General features: G+C 44.7%; 1 protein-coding gene across 7 annotated transcripts in view; it reads left to right on the forward strand.

The window, feature by feature from the left end:
* Positions 1–17657, forward strand: part of LOC143290346 (mucin-like protein) — a 90171-nt gene that overhangs the window by 50883 nt on the left and 21631 nt on the right. For 5 of the 7 annotated variants that reach the window (XR_013056366.1, XR_013056367.1, XM_076599700.1 and 2 more), the window contains 6 exons: positions 5775–5891; positions 7565–7687; positions 10287–10414; positions 11610–11689; positions 14896–15149; positions 16096–16236. Coding sequence is in view for 5 of the 7 variants with exons in the window: in XM_076599700.1 (XP_076455815.1) it covers positions 5775–5891; positions 7565–7687; positions 10287–10414; positions 11610–11689; positions 14896–15149; positions 16096–16236 (843 nt within the window). In the remaining 2 variants the exon portion in view is untranslated. The remainder of the gene's footprint in view (positions 1–5774; positions 5892–7564; positions 7688–10286; positions 10415–11609; positions 11690–14895; positions 15150–16095; positions 16237–17657) is intronic. The other 2 variants (XM_076599701.1, XM_076599702.1) reach the window with 2 other exon arrangements.

A 17657-nucleotide genomic window follows, 5' to 3' on the forward strand; every position in this document is an offset into this window, starting at 1 on the left:
CAGAGAATACCTGTAGTCAGTACCTGTGTGAGGTAGAGGTGACTGCTGTACCTGTACAGAGAATACCTGTAGTCAGTACCTGTGTGAGGTAGAGATGACTGCTGTACCTGTACAGAGGAATACCTGTAGTCAGTACCTGTGTGTGAGGTAGAGATGACTGCTGTACCTGTACAGAGAATACCTGTAGTCAGTACCTGTGTGAGGTAGAGGTGACTGCTGTACCTGTACAGAGAATACCTGTAGTCAGTACCTGTGTGAGGTAGAGATGACTGCTGTACCTGTACAGAGAATACCTGTAGTCAGTACCTGTGTGAGGTAGAGATGACTGCTGTACCTGTACAGAGAATACCTGTAGTCAGTACCTGTGTGAGGTAGAGATGACTGCTGTACCTGTACAGAGAATACCTGTAGTCAGTACCTGTGTGAGGTAGAGATGACTGCTGTACCTGTACAGAGAATACCTGTAGTCAGCACCTGTGTGTGAGGTAGAGATGACTGCTGTACCTGTACAGAGAATACCTGTAGTCAGTACCTGTGTGTGAGGTAGAGATGACTGCTGTACCTGTACAGAGAATACCTGTAGTCAGTACCTGTGTGAGGTAGAGATGACTGCTGTACCTGTACAGAGAATACCTGTAGTCAGTACCTGTGTGTGAGGTAGAGATGACTGCTGTACCTGTACAGAGAATACCTGTAGTCAGTACCTGTGTGTGAGGTAGAGATGACTGCTGTACCTGTACAGAGAATACCTGTAGTCAGTACCTGTGTGTGAGGTAGAGATGACTGCTGTACCTGTACAGAGAATACCTGTAGTCAGTACCTGTGTGTGAGGTAGAGATGACTGCTGTACCTGTGCAGAGAATACCTGTAGTCAGTACCTGTGTGTGAGGTAGAGATGACTGCTGTACCTGTACAGAGAATACCTGTAGTCAGTACCTGTGTGAGGTAGAGATGACTGCTGTACCTGTACAGAGAATACCTGTAGTCAGTACCTGTGTGTGAGGTAGAGATGACTGCTGTACCTGTACAGAGAATACCTGTAGTCAGTACCTGTGTGTGAGGTAGAGATGACTGCTGTACCTGTGCAGAGAATACCTGTAGTCAGTACCTGTGTGTGAGGTAGAGATGACTGCTGTACCTGTACAGAGAATACCTGTAGTCAGTACCTGTGTGAGGTAGAGATGACTGCTGTACCTGTACAGAGAATACCTGTAGTCAGTACCTGTGTGTGAGGTAGAGATGACTGCTGTACCTGTACAGAGAATACCTGTAGTCAGTACCTGTGTGTGAGGTAGAGATGACTGCTGTACCTGTACAGAGAATACCTGTAGTCAGTACCTGTGTGAGGTAGAGATGACTGCTGTACCTGTACAGAGAATACCTGTAGTCAGTACCTGTGTGTGAGGTAGAGATGACTGCTGTACCTGTACAGAGAATACCTGTAGTCAGTACCTGTGTGTGAGGTAGAGATGACTGCTGTACCTGTACAGAGAATACCTGTAGTCAGTACCTGTGTGTGAGGTAGAGATGACTGCTGTACCTGTACAGAGAATACCTGTAGTCAGTACCTGTGTGTGAGGTAGAGATGACTGCTGTACCTGTACAGAGAATACCTGTAGTCAGTACCTGTGTGTGAGGTAGAGATGACTGCTGTACCTGTACAGAGAATACCTGTAGTCAGTACCTGTGTGTGAGGTAGAGATGACTGCTGTACCTGTACAGAGAATACCTGTAGTCAGTACCTGTGTGAGGTAGAGATGACTGCTGTACCTGTACAGAGAATACCTGTAGTCAGTACCTGTGTGAGGTAGAGATGACTGCTGTACCTGTACAGAGAATACCTGTAGTCAGTACCTGTGTGAGGTAGAGATGACTGCTGTACCTGTACAGAGAATACCTGTAGTCAGCACCTGTGTGAGGTAGAGATGACTGCTGTACCTGTACAGAGAATACCTGTAGTCAGTACCTGTGTGATGTAGAGATGACTGCTGTACCTGTACAGAGAATACCTGTAGTCAGTACCTGTGTGAGGTAGAGATGACTGCTGTACCTGTACAGAGAATACCTGTAGTCAGTACCTGTGTGAGGTAGAGATGACTGCTGTACCTGTACAGAGAATACCTGTAGTCAGTACCTGTGTGATGTAGAGATGACTGCTGTACCTGTACAGAGAATACTGTAGTCAGTACCTGTGTGAGGTAGAGATGACTGCTGTACCTGTACAGAGAATACCTGTAGTCAGTACCTGTGTGAGGTAGAGATGACTGCTGTACCTGTACAGAGAATACCTGTAGTCAGTACCTGTGTGAGGTAGAGATGACTGCTGTACCTGTACAGAGAATACCTGTAGTCAGTACCTGTGTGTGAGGTAGAGATGACTGCTGTACCTGTGCAGAGAATACCTGTAGTCAGTACCTGTGTGTGAGGTAGAGATGACTGCTGTACCTGTACAGAGAATACCTGTAGTCAGTACCTGTGTGTGAGGTAGAGATGACTGCTGTACCTGTACAGAGAATACCTGTAGTCAGTACCTGTGTGTGAGGTAGAGATGACTGCTGTACCTGTACAGAGAATACCTGTAGTCAGTACCTGTGTGTGAGGTAGAGATGACTGCTGTACCTGTGCAGAGAATACCTGTAGTCAGTACCTGTGTGAGGTAGAGATGACTGCTGTACCTGTACAGAGAATACCTGTAGTCAGTACCTGTGTGAGGTAGAGATGACTGCTGTACCTGTACAGAGAATACCTGTAGTCAGTACCTGTGTGTGAGGTAGAGATGACTGCTGTACCTGTACAGAGAATACCTGTAGTCAGTACCTGTGTGTGAGGTAGAGATGACTGCTGTGCCTGTACAGAGAATACCTGTAGTCAGTACCTGTGTGAGGTAGAGATGACTGCTGTACCTGTGCAGAGAATACCTGTAGTCAGTACCTGTGTGTGAGGTAGAGATGACTGCTGTACCTGTACAGAGAAGACCTGTAGTCAGTACCTGTGTGTGAGGTAGAGATGACTGCTGTACCTGTACAGAGAATACCTGTAGTCAGTACCTGTGTGTGAGGTAGAGATGACTGCTGTACCTGTACAGAGAATACCTGTAGTCAGTACCTGTGTGAGGTAGAGATGACTGCTGTACCTGTACAGAGATACCTGTAGTCAGTACCTGTGTGTGAGGTAGAGATGACTGCTGTACCTGTACAGAGAATACCTGTAGTCAGTACCTGTGTGAGGTAGAGGTGACTGCTGTACCTGTACAGAGAATACCTGTAGTCAGTACCTGTGTGTGAGGTAGAGATGACTGCTGTACCTGTACAGAGAATACCTGTAGTCAGTACCTGTGTGAGGTAGAGGATGACTGCTGTACCTGTACAGAGAATACCTGTAGTCAGTACCTGTGTGAGGTAGAGATGACTGCTGTACCTGTACAGAGAATACCTGTAGTCAGTACCTGTGTGAGGTAGAGATGACTGCTGTACCTGTACAGAGAATACCTGTAGTCAGTACCTGTGTGAGGTAGAGATGACTGCTGTACCTGTACAGAGAATACCTGTAGTCAGTACCTGTGTGAGGTAGAGATGACTGCTGTACCTGTACAGAGAATACCTGTAGTCAGTACCTGTGTGAGGTAGAGATGACTGCTGTACCTGTACAGAGAATACCTGTAGTCAGTACCTGTGTGAGGTAGAGATGACTGCTGTACCTGTACAGAGAATACCTGTAGTCAGTACCTGTGTGAGGTAGAGATGACTGCTGTACCTGTACAGAGAATACCTGTAGTCAGTACCTGTGTGTGAGGTAGAGATGACTGCTGTACCTGTACAGAGAATACCTGTAGTCAGTACCTGTGTGAGGTAGAGATGACTGCTGTACCTGTACAGAGAATACCTGTAGTCAGTACCTGTGTGAGGTAGAGATGACTGCTGTACCTGTACAGAGAATACCTGTAGTCAGTACCTGTGTGTGAGGTAGAGATGACTGCTGTACCTGTACAGAGAATACCTGTAGTCAGTACCTGTGTGTAGGTAGAGATGACTGCTGTACCTGTACAGAGAATACCTGTAGTCAGTACCTGTGTGTGAGGTAGAGATGACTGCTGTACCTGTACAGAGAATACCTGTAGTCAGTACCTGTGTGTGAGGTAGAGATGACTGCTGTACCTGTGCAGAGAATACCTGTAGTCAGTACCTGTGTGAGGTAGAGATGACTGCTGTACCTGTACAGAGAATACCTGTAGTCAGTACCTGTGTGAGGTAGAGATGACTGCTGTACCTGTACAGAGAATACCTGTAGTCAGCACCTGTGTGTGAGGTAGAGATGACTGCTGTACCTGTACAGAGAATACCTGTAGTCAGTACCTGTGTGTGAGGTAGAGATGACTGCTGTACCTGTACAGAGAATACCTGTAGTCAGTACCTGTGTGAGGTAGAGATGACTGCTGTACCTGTACAGAGAATACCTGTAGTCAGTACCTGTGTGTGAGGTAGAGATGACTGCTGTACCTGTACAGAGAATACCTGTAGTCAGTACCTGTGTGAGGTAGAGATGACTGCTGTACCTGTACAGAGAATACCTGTAGTCAGTACCTGTGTGTGAGGTAGAGATGACTGCTGTACCTGTACAGAGAATACCTGTAGTCAGTACCTGTGTGTGAGGTAGAGATGACTGCTGTACCTGTACAGAGAATACCTGTAGTCAGTACCTGTGTGTGAGGTAGAGATGACTGCTGTACCTGTACAGAGAATACCTGTAGTCAGTACCTGTGTGTGAGGTAGAGATGACTGCTGTACCTGTGCAGAGAATACCTGTAGTCAGTACCTGTGTGTGAGGTAGAGATGACTGCTGTACCTGTACAGAGAATACCTGTAGTCAGTACCTGTGTGTGAGGTAGAGATGACTGCTGTACCTGTACAGAGAATACCTGTAGTCAGCACCTGTGTGTGAGGTAGAGATGACTGCTGTACCTGTACAGAGAATACCTGTAGTCAGTACCTGTGTGTGAGGTAGAGATGACTGCTGTACCTGTACAGAGAATACCTGTAGTCAGTACCTGTGTGTGAGGTAGAGATGACTGCTGTACCTGTACAGAGAATACCTGTAGTCAGTACCTGTGTGTGAGGTAGAGATGACTGCTGTACCTGTACAGAGAATACCTGTAGTCAGTACCTGTGTGTGAGGTAGAGATGACTGCTGTACCTGTACAGAGAATACCTGTAGTCAGTACCTGTGTGAGGTAGAGATGACTGCTGTACCTGTACAGAGAATACCTGTAGTCAGTACCTGTGTGTGAGGTAGAGATGACTGCTGTACCTGTACAGAGAATACCTGTAGTCAGTACCTGTGTGTGAGGTAGAGATGACTGCTGTACCTGTACAGAGAATACCTGTAGTCAGTACCTGTGTGTGAGGTAGAGATGACTGCTGTACCTGTACAGAGAATACCTGTAGTCAGTACCTGTGTGAGGTAGAGATGACTGCTGTACCTGTACAGAGAATACCTGTAGTCAGTACCTGTGTGTGAGGTAGAGATGACTGCTGTACCTGTACAGAGAATACCTGTAGTCAGTACCTGTGTGTGAGGTAGAGATGACTGCTGTACCTGTACAGAGAATACCTGTAGTCAGTACCTGTGTGTGAGGTAGAGATGACTGCTGTACCTGTGCAGAGAATACCTGTAGTCAGTACCTGTGTGTGAGGTAGAGATGACTGCTGTACCTGTGCAGAGAATACCTGTAGTCAGTACCTGTGTGTGAGGTAGAGATGACTGCTGTACCTGTGCAGAGAAGGACGAATGCCTACACCCAGACACCTGTGAACAGAACTGTCAGAACTCTGTGGGTTCCTACACCTGTTCCTGCAATGCTGGCTACACTCTGGCACCAGACGGCCGTTGTCATGGTAACTGGTGGACTGTCCCATCCCTCCCCCCCCACCCCCCACCACCATACCCCTCTCTCTACTTGTTCATGTCTTTATCTGTCTGTCATTTGTCTTAGATCTCTCCCTCTTTCTCTCTCCCACTTTCTCTCTCACTCTCTGTCTCTCTCTCTGTGTCCCACTCTCTTTCTTCTCTCTCTCTCTCTCTCTCACTCATTTCTTTCTCTCTTTCTTCTCTCTTTCTTTCTCTCTTTCTTGTCTGTCTCTCGCTCGCTCTCTCTCCCTCACTGTCCTGATTTCTTTCTCTCTTCTCTCTCTCTCACTCTCTCTCTCTCTCTCTCCCCCTCTCTCACTGTCCTTATTTCTTTCTCTCTTTCTTCTCTCTCTCTCTCTCTCTCCCTCCCTCCCTCTCCTTATTTCTTTCTCTCTTTCTTCTCTCTTTCTTCTTCTCTCTCTCTCTCTCTCTCTCTCTCTCTCTCTCTCTCTCTCTCTCTCTCTCTCTCATTTTGTTGCCTTACAACAATAAAACTATCACAGATAATGTTGATGGATATCATGAATATTTGTATCTTGATCATGTCCAGAGTATAGTGTTAATATTGTCGTTGTTGTGATTCTTTATGCTTTGTTGCTTGGAGACTTTAGTGTTAATGTTGTCTTTGTTGTTTTCAATCTTAATACTTTGTTGCTTAGAGAGTTTAGTGTTAATATTGTCATTGATGTTGTTCCAGAGTGCCACGGGGGTGTTGTCATGTTCCAGAGTGTCACGGTGATGTCATGTTCCAGAGTGTCATGGGGGTGTTGTCATGTTCCAGAGTGTCATGGTGATGATGCAGTGTCATGGCGATGTTGCAAAATGTTGTGGTGATGTTGCAGAGTGTCATGGGGATGTTGTGGTGTTGCAGAGTGTCATGGTGATGTTGCAGAGTGTCATGGGGATGTCCCAAGAGTGTCATGGCGATGTTGACATGTTGCAGAGCGTCATGGCGATGTTGACATGTTGCAGAGCGTCATGGCGATGTTGACATGTTGCAGAGCGTCATGGTGATTTTGCACTGTTGCAGAGTGTCATGGCGATGTTGCACTGTTGCAGAGCGTTATGGTGATTTTGCACTGTTGCAGAGTGTCATGGCGATGTTGCACTGTTGCAGAGCGTCATGGTGATGTTGCACTGTTGCAGAGTGTCATGGTGATGTTGCACTGTTGCAGAGCGTCATGGTGATGTTGCACTGTTGCAGAGCGTTATGGTGATGTTGCACTGTTGCAGAGTGTCATGGCGATGTTGACATGTTGCAGAGCGTCATGGTGATGTTGCACTGTTGCAGAGTGTCATGGTGATGTTGCACTGTTGCAGAGCGTTATGGTGATGTTGCACTGTTGCAGAGCGTCATGGTGATGTTGCACTGTTGCAGAGCGTTATGGTGATGTTGCACTGTTGCAGAGTGTCAAGGCGATGTTGCAGAGCGTCATGGTGATGTTGCACTGTTGCAGAGTTTCATGGTGATGTTGCACTGTTGTTGAGTGTCATGGCGATGTTGACATGTTGCAGAGTGTCATGGCGATGTTGACATGTTGCAGAGTGTCATGGCGATGTTGCAATGTTGCAGAGTGTCATGGCGATGTTGACATGTTGCAGAGTGTCATGGCGATGTTGACATGTTGCAGAGCGTCATGGTGATGTTGCACTGTTGCAGAAGTGGATGAGTGCCAGACAAAGACGGACAACTGCAGCAGCCTGGAGGTGTGTGTCAACACTGCAGGGTCCTTTGACTGTCGCTGCCGGCCCGGAAATGGGGGGGAACTGTGTCAGGTCAAAGGTCAGACACTGTGTACATATGTGTGTGTGTGTGTGTTAGTGAGTGTGTGTGTGTTAGTGAGTGTGTGTGTGTTAGTGTAAGTGTGTGTGATTGTGTGTGTGTGTATGTATATGTGTGTGTGTGTGTGCGGTGACATGGCTCGTGTTTCATGTTTACGTACTAGTTCAGTATCATATTCTGAATAGGCATGCACTATGAGAATTTCATTTTTGCAATGATCAGTTTGTGGCAGGGTGTGGTATTGCAGAATGATTTATCTTGATGTACATGTAAGTTTAGAACAGTTCTCTTTTACTGCAGTCAACAATGCTATGTTGTTACTTTTAGTACTTAACCTGTGATTTCACCAAATATATAGTGATTTTGGACTCACTTGTGTAAACAAAGTGAGTATGTTTTAACCCGGTGTTTGGTTGTGTGTGGTGTGTGTGTGTGTGTGTGTGTGTCCATGGTAAACTTTAACATTGCCATTTTCTCTGGAAATACTGTGTCTGGCAATACCAAATTTGGCTTAAACATAGTAGGGAAAAAAATGTTGACAGTCATACCAATGACAGGTTGTAAGTGTCCTGAATTAAGCAGTCTTTCTGTATCATTAACAGTTTTATTTCGTTAAGGTGCTGTGAAGCAGTGGCAACATCTCCTTTACCGCCAAAATAAAAGAATAATCGAGATATAATAAATACACAAAAAAACATGATGTAAAGGGCACTGTTACGTCCAATACAATCACATCTATTTATTGCACGAAGAAGGGAATGTCACCATTGCGTTAAGTATTAAATTCTGTAAAATGACGTCAGATGTGCCACAGTAGTGGGGATTAGTCTGCTTGCTTCGGAACTGAACATACCTGGGTTTGCTCCTGCTTGCGTGCCCTTTTTTTTTCCTCTTTTTCTCCCAAACTTATTTTGTATACATACATACATACATACATATATATACGGCGAACTCCAACATGGCAAGCGCTCCCATGGAGGCCAAAAGAAGCGCTTCAAAGACACTCTGAAAGCTTCTCTGAAGGCCTTCAACATCAGCCACGACACATGGGAGCTGAATGCAATGGACAGACCAAAGTGGCGTTCAGCTGTCCACAAAGGCAGCAAATCCTGTGAGGCCAACAGAATCGCTGCAGCAGAGCAATGCAGACCGGCCAGGAAAAGCAGTGCCAGCAAGTCCGCGACAGCCGCCACCATCCCCTGTCCACACTGCGTCAGAACCTTCCGGGCGCGGATTGGCCTGACCAGTCATCTGCGCACCCACAGAGCCCAACCCACCCACCCCCAGGATGACTAGATGGTCCTCGTCGATCCCGACGGACGAACCACCATATATATATATATACTTTTTTTTTTTTTATATAGAAGACTTTTTACCGAATTCTTAATCTCTTTGTTTTTCTCCTCACGATTCAGTTACTGGATAAAGCAGGAAGCACCAGTGAGTCATGAGGGCTTTGTCTCTTGTTTGGATGTACTCCTTATTCTGAGATTGTTTCTTCAAATACTTTTTTTGATATGTGTGTTTGTGGTGGAGATGTGTGTGTGAGGTATTGTGGAGAAATTGTGTGACAAACTTGTGGAGGCACCATTAATTTCTAGTTGGATAAATAAAGATGTGTTGTACTGTGTTGAGTTGTGTTGTGTTGAGTTGTGTTGTGTTGTGTTGTGTTGTCCTGTGTTGTGTTGTGTTGTCCTGTATTGAGTTGTGTTGTGTTGTTTTATACTGTGTTGAGTTGTGTTGTGTTGTCCTGTGTTGAGTTGTGTTGCGTTGTTTTATACTGTGTTGAGTTGTGTTGTGTTGTACTGTGTTGAGTTGTGTTGCGTTGTGTTGTCCTGTGTTGTGTTGTACTGTGTTGTGTTGTGTTGTGTTGTACTGTGTTGTGTTGTGTTGTGTTGTACTGTGTTGAGTTGTCTGGTATTGTGTTTTGTTGTGTTGTTTGGTATTGCATTATTTTGTTTTGTGTTGTGTTGCATCATATTGTACTGTACTGTACTGTATTGTACTGTATAGTATTGTATTTGCATTGTATTGTACTGTACTCTTATACAATTGTATTGTAATATACTGTATTATACTCTGTTGTATTGTATTTGAACTCTATTGTATTACACTGAATTGTAGTGTACTATATGGTATTGTACTAACTTGCAATGTATTGCATTGTATTATACTGAATTATATTGTACTATATTGTAGTGTAACATATTGCATTGTATTGTACTGTACGGTAATGAACTGTACTGTATTGTATTGCCTTGTATTGTATTGTATTGCATTGCATTGCATTGTAATGTATTGTACTGTACTATACTGTTTCGTACTTTTCTGTTTTGTAGAGGAAAGGGGTGGTCTGACGATCTGCAGGATATGTTGTTATTTATTGCACTGTATTGAAGTGTATTGCATTGTATTGCACTGTGCTGTGACCTGCGTTGTGTGCAGTGAAGTATAGGTACGGGGGAGAGATGAGGTTTGCTGATCTCCCCTCCAAAGGACAGGGGAGGTCTGACGATCTGCAGGATATGCTGTATTTATTGCACTGTATTGAAGTGTATTGCATTGTATTGCACTGTGCTGTGACCTGCGTTGTGTGCAGTGAAGTATAGGTACGGGGGAGAGATGAGGTTTGCTGATCTCCCCTCCAAAGGACAGGGCTGGTCTGACGATCTGGCGGACATCCGCAGTCCTGCTGCCATCAAACTTGCTGAGAAGATTGAGAGTGTGGTCAGTCTGTGTGTGTGTGTGTGTGTGTGTGTTGGTGTGTGTGTGTGTGTGTATGTTTGTGTGCGTGCTCATGCACATGTGTGTGTGTGTGTGTGTGTGTGTGGAGGAGGATCAGTGGGTGGGGGTGGTGAGGGGGGAGCACAGTGTGAGGAGAGGGCAGGGTGTGCGTGTGTGTGTGTGTGTGTGTGGAGGAGGATGTGTGGATGGGGGTGGTAAGGGGGGAGCACAGTGTGAGGAGAGGGCAGGGTGTGTGTGTGTGTGTGTGGAGGAGGATGTGTGGGTGGGGGTGGTGAGGGGGGAGCACAGAGTGTGAGGAGAGGGCAGGGTGTGCGTGTGTGTGTGTGTGTGTGGAGGAGGATGTGTGGGTGGGGGTGGTGAGGGGGGAGCACAGAGTGTGAGGAGGGGGCAGGGTGTGTGTGTGTGTGTGTGGAGGAGGATGAGTGGGTGGGGGTGGTGAGGGGGGAGCACAGTGTGTGAGGAGAGGGCAGGGTATGTGTGTGTGTGTGTGTGGAGGAGGATGTGTGGGTGGGGGTGGTGAGGGGGGAGCACAGTGTGAGGAGAGGGCAGGGTGTGTGTGTGTGTGTGGAGGAGGATGAGTGGGTGGGGGTGGTGAGGGGGGAGCACAGTGTGAGGTGAAGGCAGGGTGTGTGTGTGTTTCAGTCTGTTTGCCTGCTGGCGTCTTTGTGTGTCTGTGCATGCGTCTCTCACCGCCTCAAGTCTCTCAAAGCTTCATACACGCAAACATGCATGCACACACACACACACACACACACACACAAAGACAAACACAGAGAGGTAACTGAGCAGTCAGTGAAAGTATGTGTGTTTGGGTCTGTGTTTGCTCGAGATGAGCACTACCTGGTATATAGATATCACACCTTGGTCTGTGACCAGAGATGAGCACTACCTGGTATATAGATATCACACCTTGGTCTGTGACCAGAGATGAACACTACCTGGTATATAGATATCACACCTTGGTCTGTGACCAGAGATGAGCACTACCTGGTATATAGATATCATACCTTGGTCTGTGACCAGAGATGAGCACTACCTGGTATATAGATATCACACTGTGACCAGAGATGAGCACTACCTGGTATATAGATATCACACCTTGGTCTGTGACCAGAGATGAGCACTACTGGTATATACCGTAGATATCAATAACAATGACGAAAATCAATGTGTCCAGATTTCCTACAGACTACGCAACCGGAGCATCCAGTTCGTGGAGGTCGATGTGGTGGCCTTCACAGCCCTCCAACCTGGCAGGTAAGCTGTGTTCTCCCCATCTCCCAGCTTTGAATGTCACAATACATATACTCCCTTTATATCACAGATTGACATCAGCTTACAGTTGGGCCAACAGCAAACTGAGAGCTGTATGATCAATGGTTTCTCCATTGCAGTAGGAAGTCATTTACAGCTTAGTCTTTTGTGAGGGACTATGACTCTCAAACTAGGAGGCAAGACTGCATAGATCTTCTAGAATATGCGCTACAGCAAGATGTCTCAATAAGTAAAATAAATAATGCTGCAGCCTTGGGGGCTAGTTGGGTCTTCGGGAGCCATCCCAGCGCCGACTGTCCTGAAACCCTCTTGGCCGAGAGAGTGGGGATGTAACTTGGGCAAGACACTCTCCACTATGATCAAATTCTGGCCCAGACAGGTGGGATGCTGTTGCCTTCTCTGATGGTCACAGTCGGACACAACTTACTGTGTCCTACATAAACTGAATAGGGCAGGACAACGAGAAAGTCTGATTGAAGTCCTGTCATGTTCCCTTGTCTTCCTTCTGTCATGTTCCCCTGTCTTCCTTCTGTCATGTTCCCCTGTCTTCCTTCTGTCATGTTCCCTTGTCTTCCTTCTGTCATGTTCCCTTGTCTTCCTTCTGCCATGTTCCCTTCTGTCATGTTCCCATGTCTTCCTTCTGTCATGTTCCCTTCTCTTCCTTCTGTCATGTTCCCTTCTGTCATGTTCCCCTGTCTTCCTTCTGTCATGTTCCCTTCTGTCATGTTCCCCTGTCTTCCTTCTGTCATGTTCCCCTGTCTTCCTTCTGTCATGTTCCCTTGTCTTCCTTCTGTCATGTTCCCTTCTCTTCCTTCTGTCATGTTCCCCTGTCTTCCTTCTGTCATGTTCCCTTCTCTTCCTTCTGTCATGTTCCCCTGTCTTCCTTCTGTCATGTTCCCTTCTCTTCCTTCTGTCATGTTCCCCTGTCTTCCTTCTGTCATGTTCCCTTCTCTTCCTTCTGTCATGTTCCCATGTCTTCCTTCTGTCATGTTCCCTTCTCTTCCTTCTGTCATGTTCCCTTGCCTTCCTTCTGTCATGTTCCCCTGTCTTCCCTCTGTCATGTTCCCTTCTGTCATGTTCCCTTCTGTCATGTTTCCCTGCCTTCCTTCTGTCATGTTCCCTTCTCTTCCTTCTGTCATGTTCCCTTCTTTTCCTTCTGTCATGTTCCCCTGTCTTTCTGTCATGTTCCCCTGTCTTCCTTCTGTCATGTTCCCTTCTGTCATGTTCCCTTCTCTTCCTTCTGTCATGTTCCCATGTCTTCCTTCTGTCATGTTCCCCTGCCTTCTTCTGTCATGTTCCCTTCTCTTCCTTCTGTCATGTTCCCTTCTGTCATGTTCGCCTGTCTTCCTTCTGTCATGTTCCCCTGTCTTCCTTCTGTCATGTTCCTCTGTCTTCCTTCTGTCATGTTCCCTTCTCTTCCTTCTGTCATGTTCCCTTGCCTTCCTTCTGTCATGTTCCCTTCTCTTCCTTCTGTCATGTTCCCCTGTCTTCCTTCTGTCATGTTCCCCTGTCTTCCTTCTGTCATGTTCCCCTGTCTTCCTTCTGTCATGTTCCCCTGTCTTCCTTCCAGTCCTCTTTCGCATTCTTTAACTCCCTCTCCTCCTCCTCCTTATTCTCATTATTGTTAATAACAGTCACTTCAACTACAGCAACAACAATAACAAATGCTTCTACTACTACAACTACTCCCTCTTCTACTCCTCCACATTCTCCTCCTCATTATTGTTGAACTACTACTACTACTACTACTACTACACACACACAAAACCCAAATTAGCCCTCTCCCCTGCCACAAACCCCAACTACCCCCCTCCCCCTGCCCCTCCCCCTCCCGTCTACACACACACTGTCTCTCTCTCAGTATCAGTAGCTCAAGGAGGCGTCACTGCATTCAGACAAATCCATATACGCTACACCACATCTGCCAAGCAAATGCCTGACCAGCAGCGTAACCCAACACGCTTAGTCAGGCCTTGAGGAAAAAAAAAGAATAAATAAATAAATAAAATAAAATAACTCTCTAATTTTCTTTTATTGAATATGGATAGACGTGAAATATGCATTGACAAAATTTAGATTGGGGATGTCAGAAATTGCTGTACATAGTTCCCGATACAGTTACGAGAAAGATGAAATATATCCATTGTGTAAAGAAGAAACTGAAGATGAAATCCACTTTGTATTATGCTGTCACTATCTTCATGATTTAAGAACAAAATTTATACCACACATTTATGATGATAGGCAGAACCTGTTTTCATTACAAACGCTCTTGTCATCAGAAAATGAAAATATAATGATAAATTTATCTCTCTATATATACAAAGCTCAGAAGAGGTGTGAGAACTCAATAGAATTGTTTGACGTCAGAGAGTAAGGCAATGATGATTGTTTTTTGTTGCTTGTTCGTTTTGTTGTTGTTTTTCTCTTGGTGTCTATTTACTTGTTCACACAATGCTTTCATATCTGTGAAACTGCATGTTTGGTGCATATCTGTTATGCATGTGTGGGTGTATGTGTGAATGTGTATCCTCATGTTGTACATTTATTTGCTTATTTATCATCATTGTTGTCTTATTTATTTATTATTATTATTATTTTATTTTTATTATTATTACTACTACCTTTTTTTTAATTATAATTATTATTTATTTATTTATCTATTATTTATTCACCTTTTTTTTCTCTCAAGGCCTGACTAAGCGCGTTGGGTTGCACTGCTGGTCAGGCATCTGCTTGGCAGATGTGGTATAGCGTATATGGATTTGTCCGAACGCAGAGACGCCTCCTTGAGCTACTGAACTAAACTGAACTCAAGCAGTACTTTTGTGTCAGTATGCTGTTTGTATGTTAACAATATTCATAACACTATATTACTTTTGTTTAACTCACTCAGTACGGCCAGTCCTCTCTTCTCCTCTACACAGACCCCTCGGATGTCCAGTGGGTGTCTGAATGACCCAACCTTTAGCTTCCGTCGTCAGAATTGTGGTATTCTTTGTCAACGTTCACCTCTTCAGTATAAGAGCCTTCCACTTGCAATATTTTGATGATGGTAATTGGGGTGAAACGCTGTTAACGTTGTCTCTTTCGCCGTTCGTATGGAGAGAGTTAACCTCTTCAAATGGGGCCATGGCCTTGTATTGAATAAATCGTTCGTTCGTTCGTTCGTTCGTTCGTTCTCTCAGCCTTTCTGTCTGGCGTGTTAACGGACAAAGCGTGGTCAGCAGGCAGTGCCGAAGCACCGACACGGGGCAGCGGATGATCAGTGCCACCTACGAGATCGCCACCACACAGCAACAGGAAGTGACATCACTGCAGGGCGCCCTCTCCTCTGGCTTCAGTCCCTCGTGTAGCAGCGCCCTCTGTCGCTTCACAGGGGACGCCACTGACAGCGAGGACGTGCTGTATGGAGTGGACAAGGCCGCCTCTGGTCTGCTGGGTGAGGCGGTGGATCTGAATAGCCTCCCTTCCCGGCCTCTCCCGTGTCTTCAGTTTCTCCAGTTTTAGAATTACGCATGCGTGCGAATGACTGGTGCAAATGACTGGTGCGAAAGCGCTTTGATTTGTCTATGCACAAGATTCAGCGCTATTTAAATACCATTATTTTTTATTTTTTTATCTTTATTTGTTTATTTGTTTATTTTAGTTTTTTGTTAATTTATCTCTCTTTTTTTTAAATTAATTTATTTTGTTTGTTTTTTGTCTGTTTATTTGTTTAGTGGTTTGTTTTTTCATTCATTTGTTTATCTATTCATTTGTATGTTTCTTCTTCTTCTTTTTCTTCCACTCAACGAACAACATCAGTATGCTGATGAAAATTGTCGTGAAAGATCAGTTTAAAGCAAATTAAGTCCCCTAGCATTAATTACAGAGTGATTTCCTTTTGTTACTATCTGGACCAAAACGTTTGCAAAATAAATAAAACTTCCATGCTTAGCAAAAGAAGTTCCTGTTTGAACAAAAAATGATAATAATGACTGCTTTTGTTGTTGGGTCAGATTATCAGATCAAAGTGCCAAGTTTAGAGAATACAAAAAATATAACAGTAAATGCAGTTTGCATATAATTAGGCTTCATTTTTTTTTTTGGTGCCCTTCCCAGAGGTGCAATATTGTTTTAAACAAGATGACTGGAAAGGACTGAATTTTTTCCTATTTTTATGCCTAATTTGGTGTCAAGTATTTGCAGAGAAAATGTCAATGATAAAGTTTACCACGGACACACAGACACACACACACACAGACAACCGAACACCGGGTTAAAACATAGACTCTCTTTGTTCACACAAGTGAGTCAAAAATGGTCTTATCAACATCACCCCTGGATGTCGACAAAAGATGACCTATGGCAGTGAAAGAGTTAAAGGACGCACTGGCTGTGTGCAGTGGACTATGACCTGTGCAGCAGAGACAGTGCCAACCCCTGCCACACCACCTCCACACTGTGTGTCACTGTCAACAACTCTGTTGTCTGTCGCTGTCGTCATGGCTACCAGCCCTGGAGTCTCTATGACAACGTGTGCCAGGGTGTGTGTGTGTATGACTGCGTGTGTGTGTGTGTGACTGTGTGTGTGTGTGACTCTGTATGTGTGTGTGTGTGTGTGTGTGTGCGTACATGTATCTGTGTGTGTGTGTGTGACTGTGTGTATGCGTGCATGTATCTGTGTGTGTGTGTATGAATGCATGTATCTGTGTGTGTGTGTGTGTGTATGCGTGCGTGTATCTGTGTCTGTGTGTGTGTGACTGTGTGTGTGTGTATACATGCATGTATCTGTGTGTGTGTGTGTGTGTGTGTGTGTGTGTGTATGCATGCATGTATCTCTGTGTGTGTGTGTGTATGAGGGAGAGGGAAGGGAAAGAGGGAAGAAGAGCTGGTGATGAATTCTTTATAGTTTTGATAGAAACAGTGAGCACAGCTGGTGATGAACTCTTTATAGTTTTGATAGAAACAGTGAGCACAGCTGGTGATGAATTCTTTATAGTTTTGATAGAAACAGTGAGCACAGCTGGTGATGAACTCTTTATAGTTTTGATAGAAACGGTGAGCACAGCTGGTGATGAAGTATTTATAGTTTTGATAGAAACAGTGAGCACAGCTGGTGATGAACTCTTTATAGTTTTGATAGAAACAGTGAGCACAGCTGGTGATGAATTCTTTATAGTTTTGATAGAAACAGTGAGCACAGCTGGTGATGAATTCTTTATAGTTTTGATAGAAACAGTGAGCACAGCTGGTGATGAATTCTTTATAGTTTTGATAGAAACAGTGAGCACAGCTGGTGATGAAGTATTTATAGTTTTGATAGAAACAGTGAGCACAGCTGGTGATGAAGTATTTATAGTTTTGATAGAAACAGTGAGCACAGCTGGTGATGAATTCTTTATAGTTTTGATAGAAACAGTGAGCACAGCTGGTGATGAAGTATTTATAGTTTTGATAGAAACAGTGAGCACAGCTGGTGATGAATTCTTTATAGTTTTGATAGAAACAGTGAGCACAGCTGGTGATGAACTCTTTATAGTTTTGATAGAAACAGTGAGCACAGCTGGTGATGAAGTATTTATAGTTTTGATAGAAACAGTGAGCACAGCTGGTGATGAAGTATTTATAGTTTTGATAGAAACAGTGAGCACAGCTGGTGATGAATTCTTTATAGTTTTGATAGAAACAGTGAGCACAGCTGGTGATGAATTCTTTATAGTTTTGATAGAAACAGTGAGCACAGCTGGTGATGAATTCTTTATAGTTTTGATAGAAACAGTGAGCACAGCTGGTGATGAATTCTTTATAGTTTTGATAGAAACAGTGAGCACAGCTGGTGATGAACTCTTTATAGTTTTGATAGAAACAGTGAGCACAGCTGGTGATGAATTCTTTATAGTTTTGATAGAAACAGTGAGCACAGCTGGTCAGGTCTGTATTGTGAGGCTTGTGTGAAACTGACTTT

Source organism: Babylonia areolata, chromosome 15 (assembly GCF_041734735.1).
Source record: "Babylonia areolata isolate BAREFJ2019XMU chromosome 15, ASM4173473v1, whole genome shotgun sequence".
NCBI classification, from domain to species: domain Eukaryota; kingdom Metazoa; phylum Mollusca; class Gastropoda; order Neogastropoda; family Buccinidae; genus Babylonia; species Babylonia areolata.